The sequence below is a fragment of the Sipha flava genome, unplaced genomic scaffold, assembly GCF_003268045.1.
Source record: "Sipha flava isolate LNK unplaced genomic scaffold, YSA_version1 18343_pilon_pilon, whole genome shotgun sequence".
NCBI classification, from domain to species: Eukaryota; Metazoa; Arthropoda; class Insecta; order Hemiptera; family Aphididae; genus Sipha; species Sipha flava.
In genome coordinates this window covers 707-13,594 of record NW_020272263.1, presented here as the reverse complement: position 1 = coordinate 13,594, position 12,888 = coordinate 707, and the positions used below count along the sequence as shown (strand labels likewise).

At 35.1% G+C, this 12,888-nt stretch overlaps 4 protein-coding genes across 4 annotated transcripts; 3 read left to right on the top strand and 1 right to left on the bottom strand.

The window, feature by feature from the left end:
- Positions 1-5,714: 5,714 nt before the first annotated feature.
- LOC112680993 lies at positions 5,715-6,839 on the top strand. The gene is made up of 2 exons (XM_025551260.1): positions 5,715-6,216; positions 6,310-6,839. The coding sequence occupies exons 1-2, from the start codon at positions 5,715-5,717 to the stop codon at positions 6,837-6,839; spliced, it is 1,032 nt and encodes a 343-aa protein (XP_025407045.1).
- A 466-nt stretch (positions 6,840-7,305) lies between these two features.
- On the bottom strand, positions 7,306-9,017 carry LOC112680992 (craniofacial development protein 2-like). Its single transcript, XM_025551258.1, has 2 exons — positions 9,006-9,017; positions 7,306-8,427 (listed from the first exon to the last, which is right to left on the bottom strand). Exons 1-2 carry the CDS (start codon positions 9,015-9,017, stop codon positions 7,306-7,308), a joined length of 1,134 nt encoding a protein of 377 aa, XP_025407043.1.
- Positions 9,018-9,590: 573 nt separating this feature from the next.
- LOC112680991 lies at positions 9,591-11,390 on the top strand. Its single transcript, XM_025551257.1, has one exon. It carries the CDS (start codon positions 9,591-9,593, stop codon positions 11,388-11,390), a length of 1,800 nt encoding a protein of 599 aa, XP_025407042.1.
- A 25-nt stretch (positions 11,391-11,415) lies between these two features.
- LOC112680990 lies at positions 11,416-12,325 on the top strand. Its single transcript, XM_025551256.1, has one exon. The coding sequence runs from the start codon at positions 11,416-11,418 to the stop codon at positions 12,274-12,276; it is 861 nt and encodes a 286-aa protein (XP_025407041.1). The 3' UTR covers positions 12,277-12,325.
- The last annotated feature ends 563 nt before the right edge of the window (positions 12,326-12,888 follow it).

The window sequence follows — 12,888 nt, the reverse complement described above, 5'->3', positions numbered from 1 at the left end:
ATTCCTCAGTCAAAAAAAATTGACCCTCGAATTAACGATGAGTTTCCGTTTATATTTGTTGGGGACGAAGCATATCCTTTGCAAACTAACTTAATGAGACCTTTTCCAAGACGAAATTTAACTAATGAAAAAAGAATTTTTAACTATCGTTTATCGAGAGCCAGAAGAATAGTTGAATGTGCATTTGGGATTCTTGTGTAACGATTTAATGTTCTAGAAAATAAAATGTTAGTTTTTCCGGAAAAAGCTACTATTATCACAAAGGCGTGTTGTATTTTACATAACATAATAATGGATAAAGAAGGGGCTCCATCTGAAATCCAAGATGAACTTCAACTTCAAACAACCCAAACGGTTGCCCAAAGCCAAATTACATCAAAACCAATTAATAGGTCATCTACTGCAGCAATGGATATCCGAGAGAAGTTCATGAATTATTTCAATTCAGACATTGGTTCAGTTCCATGGCAAAATATGTACAATTTATAAGTTTTAAATGTTTTAATATCAATTTCTTTAAATTTTAAAATTAATCAACTAAAATATTATAATATTATAATACTATAGGTAATTTTATATAGCTCAAAAATGTAAATGTATTAGTAGTTTGACTATTGATTTAATTTTGATTTATATTATAGATACATAAATATAGAAATACACTACGTACTCATCATGTAAAAAGTTAAATTATTTTTTAACTAACCCGATGTTTCCATTTCTGTGCTGATTTCATTCCATAATCTGTCTTGGATGATTCTATTGCTATGCTCTTTATCGGTAAAATCGTAAATAGATTTTCTTAAAAAAACAAGATTGATCAATTTCTCTGGATCGCATCCCATTTTAAAATAATTATGAAATATTTATAAAGTATAGTATTAAGTATTAAGTATTATATTAGTATTAAGTATAAAATCATAAAAATCTGAGTGACGCCAAAATAACGAGTGATCAGTTGTAAGCTATTCGTATAAATAAACAAATGTATACGATTACATAACATTTTCATATTTCGCTCGAAGCAAAAATAGAACCAGACCGAACAAGACCGATCATGTTTCGTTTTGTCTTGTCGTGTGTTGATGTTGACTGATTAGTGTGCGCCGCGTCACTTACTTTACATATGTTATAATTGCCTACAAACAGCTCCGAGCTGCTCCAAGCATCAGTGTGCGCCCGGCCTTATACAGCAACACAGTTACCATCTTTTGTTTACCATTTTTTGTATTTATTTAGTTACCTTTTTCCTATAGTTTTTAAGTTACACACAAATACGCATACACACCTACACACCCACCACACCACATAGTCGGACAGTACTTGCGCGGCGACCCCAACCACTGCTGTCCGATCTATTAACAATATACACACATACACACAGTGTGCCGGCGCGATCGTACATAAAGGCGGCGTACACGGTATATTAGCGACCGGGCGCGCGTAATATTAATTTACGCTCCCGGCGCGTACAACAACAACAACAACTATTAACCAAAATAGCCCTTCTCAGGACTCCACGACAAGGGATTCAACCCGCATTATGCAAATAAACGTAGAAGGCATCAGCAAAGCGAAATCCGAAGTACTAGAAATTCTTCTGTTAGAGCAAAACGTAGACATATTACTGATACAAGAAACACATACAAGTGATGAAGAACAACTTTCGAAGAGAGGTTTTATCAACGGATATACAGTAGCTGGAGCGACTTATCATAGTAAATATGGTACAGCAACTTATGTAAGGAAAAACCTAAAATGGAAATTTATACAGGCAACTGATTATAACAACATATTTATAATCCAAATAGAAATTAATAATCTGAGCGTTTCTAACATCTACAAACCACCGAACATTAGCTGGACATTACTCATGACTCTCAATATTCAACATCCCTCTGTAGTTATGGGTGATTTCAATAGTCACCATACTACATGAGGATATAATGACTCAGACAAAAACGGAGAAGATCTTACACAATGGTTTGAAGCCGAAGACTTAACATTCATCTACGATGCAAAATCAAAAGGTACATTTCACTCAGCGCGATAGAATCGAGATTACAACCCTTACCTGTGTTTCGTCTCTAAAGATGAAGAAGGGAACCCTCTAGAGTTACACAGAAATGTTCTAACAGATTTTCCGCACTCCCAACACAGACCAGTCATTGAAATAGGCATCGACATCCACTATATTAACTCGATACCTAAACCAAGGTAGAATTTTCAAAAAGCAAACTGGCCTGCCTTTACGAAAACTCTCGAAGGTAGCGTACGCTGGATACCTCCTACCAATGGAAATTACCATCGCTTCTCTAAACTGATAAATAGCACAGCCAAAAAGTTTGTCCCAAGGGGTGTAAGAAAAACCTATATCCCTAGTTCTAACGGAGAGTGCCAACAACTATATACCAGGTATACAGAGACTAATAGTAACAATGATGCAACGAAATTAATACAAGCTTTCAATAATCAACGCAAAGAAAAATGGTTGAATCTTGTTGAACATACTGACTTTAAACACTCAAGTCGGAAATCATGGGCCCTTCTCCGAAAGCTTGGTGGAAACGGCAAATATAATGTAAATAAAGAAAAAAAAAATCAAGTTAACCCCAATCTTGTAGCTAATCGTATTGTAAACCTATCTAGAGCAACACCAGATAAACAAGCCACCAAGAATATAAAATCAAAACTTAGAAACCTAAAAATCGTATCCAAAGAAAGGACAGCACAATCAGCCTCATTTTCGATTGAAAAAATAAGTGAAGCCATACTTATGATAAAATCTAGAAAAGCGGCAGGACTCGACAATATTTACTCTGAATTTATAAAACATACTGGACTTAGAGCAAGAGCGTGGCTTCTTTAATAATATACTTACAAATACAAAAATCCCTACAATTTTTAAAAAATCAAAAATCATAGCAATCTGCGAACCCGGAAAGCCTACCAACGCAGCAGATAGTTATCGTCCAATTGCTCTCCTTAGTGTGTGTTATAAATTATTGGAACGCCTTGTACTGAACCGAATTGGACCTACCATTGATGCCAATACACCAATCGAACAAGCCGGATTTCACCCTGGCAGAAGCTGCACGGATCAAATTGCAGCTCTCACCACCTACATTGAAAAAGGGTTCCAAAATAAGAAAAAGACAACAGCCGCGTTTATAGATCTAACAGCTGCATATGACACCGTATGGAGAGAAGGTCTATTGTTCAAATTTCTGAAAACTACCAAATTTCTGACGTTCCACAATCTTTTAAATGAAATGCTAACGAATCGATATTTTAAAGTCCATTTAGGAGCCTCCCAAAGCTCGACGAAATAACTAAATAATGGACTACCCCAGGGATCAGTACTGGCACCGACTCTGTTTAACATCAGAGCACAATCTCTCGAATATTTGCATACGCAGACGACATTACGGTAGCTATACAACATGAAAAATTTGAAAATAATGAAGCCATACTCAACCAAGATCTAGAAAAACTTAGAAAATACTTCCAACAGTGGCGCCTTAAACCAAACATACAAAAAACAGAAGTTTCAACTTTCCATTTAAACAACAAATTAGCAAAACACCAACCAACTATTACATTCGGAAATCAAATACTAGCATATAACCCTACCCCCAAATATCTTGGAGTTACCCTTGATAGAACACTCACGTACAAAAATCACCTACAAAATACCGCTGCAAAAATAAGGACAAGGAACAACATCATTCAGAAGCTCGCTGGCTCAACTTGGGGAGCCTCAACCGAAACCCTTCGGACATCTGCTCTAGCTCTGGTCTACTCAGCTGCAGAATATGCTGCCCCTGTATGGCTAAATAGCGCATACTGTTCAAAAATCAATGTACGACAACTCAACCATGCGTATCATCACAGGCGTAGTAAAAACTACCCCCACACAGTGGCTTCCGGTGTTATGTAACATACATCCACCTCATATCCGACGCTTGACAGCTACAATGAGAGAATGGTTTAAATATAAGCACTATGAAAAACTCCCAATAAATAAAGATATACCTACGAATCGCACTTTGAGACTCAAGTCGAGGAAACCTGTCTAATAGCGAAAGACCTCATTGAAAACAAATTCAACGGAGTTAACGACTGGAGATCAAAATGGAGTCTATCAAACCCCGACAGTCATCAACTAATCATTGACCCATGCTCCCAAGTACCAGGCTTCTCACTTAAGCGACGAGAATGGGTCACCTTGAATAGACTTCGAACCGGACACGGGAGAAGTGGAGACAATTTATACAGATGGGGATTGAAAGACTCCCCTGCTTGCGACTGTGGCCATTCATCTCAAACAATGGAACATATAATAAGACATTGCCCAATCCGATCTTTCAATAAACCCATTGCCGACATCCACAACATTTCGAATGCAGCTCTAACCTGGTTGAGATCACTTGATATTCCCCTATAGAAAATCACCCTACCACATAGAAGTTACCATGCTACCATAATTACTAATTATATTATACTATATGTTACTACTTTATTTTATTATTTTGTTCTATTCTTACAAATTTTATTGTGTTGTAATGCTTGTCTATAATACCATACGATAATAATAATAATAATGTCACATTATTATAATTCATACAGTCCGGAACATTATTTTTCGTTTTCTTCAGAGAATTTACATAATTCCAAAAAGGTTTAATATTTATTTGCAAACTATTTTCCAAATCTGAAATGTATTGATCGTGAGAAATTTGATTCAATTTCTTACATTTTTTTCGAAGCTCAGAAAATTCCGTGTAATTGGCAATAAAAGTACTAAGTTTATATTTTTTATAGGCACACTTCTTTTTAATTATCAGATTTCTGAGCTCAGTATTTGCCCATGCAGGGGAATAACTATTATAAATTTTAGTTTTTGGAACAAACAAACTAAATGTGTGATAAATAATTTCGTAAAAAGTGTCGACTAAGGCGTCGAGAGACAGATTTTTGTTAAGATTTAGATTGAAATCAATACTGGAAAGAAAGTGAGAGATTTCATTAAAATTACATTTTTTAAAATTTTAAATATATGGTGACTCATAATGGTGACTCATAGAGGAATTTTTAAATTTAATAACCACGTCTAAAGGAGGATGATATTTATCAATTGTATGAACCAGAGTTATTGTATTGCCGCCATAGGCACATATTATATTTATTGTAACACTGTGGTGTGCCGTCAAATTATTATAAAATTCTTATTATTTTTTCGATTCAACTTTTTCGATTATAACAATCTTATGATATAATACTCTCTACTACTTTTTTTTAATTTCTATTGCTACAAGTGAGTTTAATGTATAAATTTATTTCTACAATATAGTACTTTTTTCGCTTTATGTAATAAGAGTCACTGTTATTTCTGTTTTTTATGTGTTAACCTTTTAAAGACAGGTTAGATACAGGTTAGATGTTTTATGGAAAATAACTGTACAAGTCGAAAAGGTCAATACACAAAAAACATCACATCGTCGGCTTCGTTTGTAAATACCTCAGAATTAAAATGTTATGTATGCCAACTATCACACACTATCTACAAATGCCCAAGGCTTATCGCACTATCGCCAATCGATCGAATAAAAAAGGTAAATGACCTCAATTTGTGTAATATATGCCTACGGCGTCATGACAAAAAAAAGTGTTTTGCGCAATACTGTCTAAAATGTGCTAAGCCACATAATACAATGTTACATATAAACAATTACAAGCATCAACAAAACTCAACGACTGAAACACCGACGGCAAACAATAAAACTGCGGAAGAAACGGCCGTATCAAACACAGTGACCGTTCACGCATTTGCATTGGGTGAACAAGTATTGTTAGCTATAGTAGTAGCTCTAGCTGTGAGTCCCTATACAAAAACAACGATTCGAGCTTTATTAGACTCCGAGTCACAGAAAAACTTAATTACAGAAGAGATGGTGCAGGCGTTACGATTAAAGAAAGATAAAGTAAAGCACGTAATTAGCGGTATCGGAGAAATAGTACAACATGCGTCGTCGTCAGTATGGCTAAAAATAAAATCCCGCGTAAGTAATTATTCAGTGTATTTGCCATTGATAGTGGTACCAAAGATTACAGGTCAATTACCTCCACAAAATATAAAAACATGTAATGTTCCCGATAATATTGAATTGGCCGATCCACATTTTAATACGCCACAAAAAATTGACATATTATTAGGTGCAACACATTTTTATGAATTTTTATACGACGGACAAATACGCCTTTCGGTAAATGGGCCATTGTTCCAAAAAACAATTTTTGGTTGGGTAGCTGTTGGACCAATATCGGAAAATAGTTTATCAAAAATATCTACATCGAACGCATTTTTTAGCACAACCGATATTGAACCCACACTAGAGAACGTATTACAACAATTTTGGTTAATAGAGAACATAAGCGACACACCACCTTATACGATCGAGGAACGTACTTGTCAAGAATATTTTAAAAATACCGTTATCAGAAATAACGAAGGACGCTTTGTCGTACACTTACCGTTTAGGGACGACGTAACGAAATTGGGAAAATCGTACGAAATTGCTAAACGTCGTCTCTTAGCAATAGAACGTAAATTTCAGAAAGACAAGAAATTAAAGGAAGAATATTTCTCTTTTATGAAAGAGTATGAGTTATTAAACCATATGGAAAGGGTAGATAATAATGAATCCGAAAAAGCGGATCAAACGTGCTATTTGCCGCACCACGCCGTAAGGAAGGACAGTAGCATTTCGACAAAATTTCAAGTGGTGTTCGACGCGTCTTGTAAAACAAAGGTATTAGTCTTAATGATGTTTTATTAAAGGGCCTCGTTGTACAAGACGAGTTATTATACATTATTGCACGATTTCGGACGCATAACTATGTATTAACGGGTGATATAGTTAAGATGTATCGGCAAATATTAATGACTAAAGGGCGGATGTTCATGCATTTGCATATTTTTTTCCTTTAATAATAAAAGTTGCAAAGTAGGATAAAAATTCGTTTTTTGACATATAGAAAACGAAAGCAAAATTTTTATGTTGCATATATTTGCATATTTCCATCCATTTTTCTTTCAAAGCATATATATTTTATTAGCGCATAATAATGCATATTTGGTATCTTAAGGTTTTACTTGACATTTAACATTAAATTATTGTCTATATCAATTACTATTTTAGAAATTTTATCTTTATTGATAAATGTTATCGATTGGAAGTACCTGATGGGCCAATTAGTAATGGCTAATAGGTACATATGAGTACTCTAAATTAACGTGACAGTTTATCGTTGTCCGTAGACCGATTCACGACTTTTGCGAGTGCTTCGTTTCGCTATGGCTTCTTCGCAAATATCATTAAACCAGGTTTTTTTCTTAGTTTTTTGTTTCCCTATTGTTTTTTCTGCTTCTTGAATAAGTTGTTTTACCGTTTTCCACCTTTGTTCCACTTCTCTGCCTGACTCACTTGCAATCATCCTTCTTAACTTTTCCTCTATACCTTTTTGAAAATTCTCAACTACCATTGGATAGTTAAGGTTCGCAATGTCACACCGTCCCGTAGCTCCTCCTCTCCTTATTTCTTGTCTTCTTTTTAACTTCACTCGTAGTCTACCTGCCACAAGAAAATGATCCGAATCGCCGTCGGCTCCACGTACGGTTTTTACATCCATAATACTGTTATTAAATCCTTCATTCACCAGTACATGGTCTATTTGATTTACATGTCGTCCATCTGGTGACCTCCATGTACCTTTGTGTATGTTCTTATGAGGGAACATGGTACTTTTAACCCTTAGATTTCTTCCCGTTGCCAAGTCAATAAGTCTGCACCCATTATCATTCGATAACTGGTGTAGACTATGCCCTCCTATTATCGGCTTAAAACATTCTTCGCGTCCGATTTTTGCGTTAAAATCTCCTAATATGATTTGTACACAGCCTCTTGGTATCTCACACAGTGTATTGTCTAACAACGAGTAGAAATCATCTTTTTCATTATCATCTTTGTCCTCTGTAGGAGCATGCACATTTACGAAGACTACTCCAAACCATTTTGTATCGAGTGTCAAGATCGTTAATCTAGGGTTTATAACTTTAAAACTTTTTACAGCTATTAGTAGCTTGTTGTTTACCGCGAATCCACTTCCAGCTTGTCTTCTTCTGTCACAAGCACCAAAAAACAGCGTTGTATTACTTATTTGCATTGAACCCGTATCTTGCCACCTCAATTCCTGTAGTGCCACTACTCCTAACTTGTATCTTTCTATCTCTTTAACTACTGTTCCTACTGCTCCAGGTTTGAATAAAGTGCGTACATTCCAGGTTCCAAAACGTAATGCCGATTTCCAATTTTCCAGTCTAAAGTCCTTTGATCCACAATTCCGAGGCAAATTTATGTTTGATTCCTGAACAAGGGATTTTTACAGGATAGGTTGTTAGCCTATCGCCAACTCCATTATACCCATGGAGAGGGTAGCTCGGGGCCCCAGGTTCGCTAAACCCGTAGTACTAATTGCTTAGTACCCCCCTGAGGTAAATATCTAGTATAAAAAAAGTATTTTTAAAATGTCCTAGTCGAATCGAAATATTTAGAAAAGTATTGCCAAATATAAATTTACCTCTACAACCAATTATCACCCGTTGGGGGACTTGGATAAATGCTGCAATATATTACTGTGAAAACATACAAAACATTCGCAATGTTATCGAACAGTTTGATAGAGATGATGTAGTCTCTATACTTCAAGCAAAAGAAGTTTTATCAGAAAAATCACTAGATTCAAGTTTAATTTATATAAAATCTAATTTTAAGCTATTGGCCACTGCAATTGAAATTCTGGAAAATGACTTTATTTGATGCAATTAATATAGTAAAAAATGTAGAACAGAGTCTTAAAAATAATCAAAACGATAAAGGAATTGCCGTGTTTAAAAAATTTCAAAAAGGTATACAAAACAATAAAAGATTTGGTATACTGTGTACGATTTCAAACATTTTAAATGGTGAAGATAACACCATCAAGACAGAAGAAAACTTAACGCCTGATGATTTAACTTGTTTTAAATACGCACCTATCACATCGGTAGATGTCGAGCGAAGTTTTTCCAAATTTAAACATTTTTTGACAGACAGACGACGTTCTATGCACTTTGAAAATATTTCAAAAACAATAATTATTCAGTGTAATACACATTTAAAGTAAAACGTAAAAGTAAGTAAAACGAAATATATTTTATATTAGCAAAAAAAATTAAAACAATAATTTAATTTTTCAGATTAAATCAACAATGAAAGAAGACAAAATACAAATACATCAATTTTTTATTTAAATTATTCATCCATTTTATTTTTATTTTAAATTTTTTACCGTTTTAACAAATTTAATATTATATACTATTTCATAGCAGATTAGATGTTTTTGAACATATTTTTAAACATTTTTTAGGAATATAATTATATTTTTGAGCATATTTTGTACATTTTTTAGGCATATAATGACGTATTATCAAGCATATTTTAAAGCATATTTTAAAAATTTTTATAGCATATATTAAGGTTTTTTGGAGCATGAACATCCGCCCTTTATTAATGACTAACAAACATCGCGATTATCAAAGGATACTATGGCGCACCGATTCTAATCAACCCATACAAATATATCGTCTAAACACAATCACATACGGAACGGTGCCCACATCATATTTAGCGACAGGTTGTTTACAAGTGTTGGCCGAAACGGCACGCGAACAATTTCCATACATCACACCTATTATTAACCACGCTTTTTACATGGATGACTTACTAACTGGGGCCGATACGGAACAGGAGGTGACTAAAATACGCGATGGCTTGATCACAGTCATGAGCAGTGCTGGCCTAACATTGCGAAAATGGTCATCCAACGATACAAGTTTAATAACAAGTCTACCTAACGAAGACATAGAAATATCAAATAAATACGAGCTCGATCATTCGTTAAAAAAAATACTAGGTTTATTTTGGGATGCTACGTCCGATGAATTAAAATATAATGTGCACGAAACCAAAAGGTTAGAGGGGATGGCTGTTACTAAGCGAGAAATGCTGTCCGATATAGCTGCAATTTTCGATCCGTTGGGTTTAGTCGGACCATTAATAGTGCGAGCGAAGATATTATTACAATCGTTATGGCGTGAGAAGATCGATTGGGACGAACCCGTTCCAGTGAACATACAAGAACAATGGTTTGAGTATCGAACACAATTATCCGCGATTAACAGGTTATCGATATCACGAAAAATTACAAACAACTTAAAATCATGTGTTATTGAGGTCAACGGATTTTCGGACGCTAGTACATTAGCGTATGGATGCTGTTTATATTTAAGATGTACAGATAATGCGGGTATCCATCATACCAATCTAATATGCGCAAAATCCAAGGTATCGCCTTTGAAAACATTGTCATTACCACGACTGGAGCTTTGTGCGGCACTATTGTTAACGCGCCTAGCGAATAAATTAATACCAAAGTTAAAATTAAAAATTAGCCAACTGTATTTTTGGACTGATTCAGAAATAATATTAGCATGGATCGCCTCATCTTCGACGAAATGGAGAACTTTCGTAGCACATCGGGTAACCGAAATCCAAAACAAAACAACAAAGAACCAATGGAGACACGTTAGTACATACCCGGCTGACGTAATATCTAGAGGTTGTTGTCCATCTAAATTAATTAACCTGAACCTATGGTGGTCTGGTCCTAACTGGTTGACGGAAGATAAGTATAATTGGCCCAAATATCCAGATACTCATCAGAAATTAGAAAATATTCCGGAAACTAAAGATAATGACATTAACGTTCTGTGCGTAATCGGTCATGAAGAATTTATAGTAAATAATTATGAGTCATTAACTAAGTGTATTAGAGTAACCACTAATTGTCGAAGGTTTATAAATAACGCGCGTACGCATAAAAATGATATTAAATTAACAGGTCCTTTAATACCAGAAGAATTGGAAAAGGCGACTTTAAAGCTGATAAAAAATACACAAAATATTGGCTTCGCTAACGAATTACGGGAGCTGTCGAACGGCAAGGCAGTACCAGCCAATAGCAAACTTTTTCATCTTAGGCCATTTATCGATAGTAACGGTGTTATACGCGTTGGTGGTAGGTTGAAAAACGCCGCAACAATCGATATTTTTCAACGGCACCCCATTGCCTTACCCTCGAACTGTACGTTTGCAAAAATGTTATTTCGTGAACAACATAAAAGTCTAATGCATGGTGGTCCACAGATTTTATTAACAACTATTCGATTGAAATATTGGCCTATTAACGGTCGGAATTTAGCACGTAATACGGTGCACATGTTTTTGTAATAAACCGATTTTTGTGCAACCCATTATGGGTGATTTACCCGGTGATCGCGTCCAACCGGGACGAGCCTTTTTTAAATGTGGCATAGACTTCACCGGTCCATTTTTAATTAAGTCTAGTACATCGCGTAAATCACCGATTATCAAAACGTACGCATGTATTTTTGTGTGTTTATCAACCAAGGCCGTACATATCGAAGCAGTTAGCGATCTAACGACAAAAGCATTTTTAAACGCGTTAAACCGGTTTTTCGACCGCCGCGGTAAGAGCGCTGTCATATATAGTGATAATGCGACTAATTTTGTCGGCGCTAATAGAAAACTAAAAGAAGTACATCAATTATTCCAATCAAAACAAGAAGAATTACAACGACATTTTACTAATGTTGGTGTAAAATGGATATTCATCCCTCCGCATTTGTCACTCTTCGGCGGACTGTGGGAGGCCGCAGTCAAGTCTATGAAAATACTATTAGGAAGGGTAATAGGCGAAGCTCACTTAACTTATGAAGAGTGGTGTACTGTATTAACGCGCGACGAAGCATGCTTAAACTCGCGTCTCTTAACCACTTTATCATCCGACCCTTCTGATCCTAGCCCCCTCACCCCCGGGCACTTCTTGATAGGAGACTCTCTAACCGCGTCACCAAAAGATATAACCGCTACGCCAGTTAATCGATTGACACGATGGCGTAGAGTCACCCATTACTCTCAACAATTATGGCGTCGTTGGAGTAAAGAATATCTGTGTCAGCTTCAGGAGAGGTCCAAATGGTCCAAGGAGAAGGGTCCCAAGTTGAACGTCGGAACAGTGGTTCTAGTGAAGGATGATAATCTGCCTCCATTACAGTGGCGATTGGGAGTAGTCAATCACGTCTTTCGAGGGTAAGACGAAATCATTCGATCAGCCGAAGTAATGTCAGCTGGCCGTAAGGTAAAAAGGGGGGGGGGGGTTCGAAAGTTATGTCCACTTCCCTTTGAGAGCAATATTGAATAAAAAATTATTTATTATAATCTATAAAATTTTAATGTTATTACACAATATGATATTAAATCATGTCAAACTAAAATAGCTGTTGTCTTATTATTACGCGATATTATCTTATCTTTATCTATAAAATGTATATGCGTGTTATTAGTCACATTTTCTATCTCTATAATATTATTATTATTTATTTTTATTTATTCAAATTATTTACGTGTTTGTCAAATACTTTTGTTCATCAACATTTTTTGTAAATGAGCCATTAATTTTAATTGTTATGTTTGTAATTATTGAAAAATGAGATTGGTAAGTTATTTATTTATATTATTATTTCTTTGATTTTTATATTTTTTTTTTTTTTGTTATAATATGCTGCGATGTATCTGTCTTCTGTATAATGAGTATTTTGAGCCAAAATTATTAATATTATTTTTTTTTTTGTTTATGTTGAAAATCAATATTTTCAATGCCGGGAATATGTTAGCGCTCGAATGTTATTAATTTGTTATCTTATTA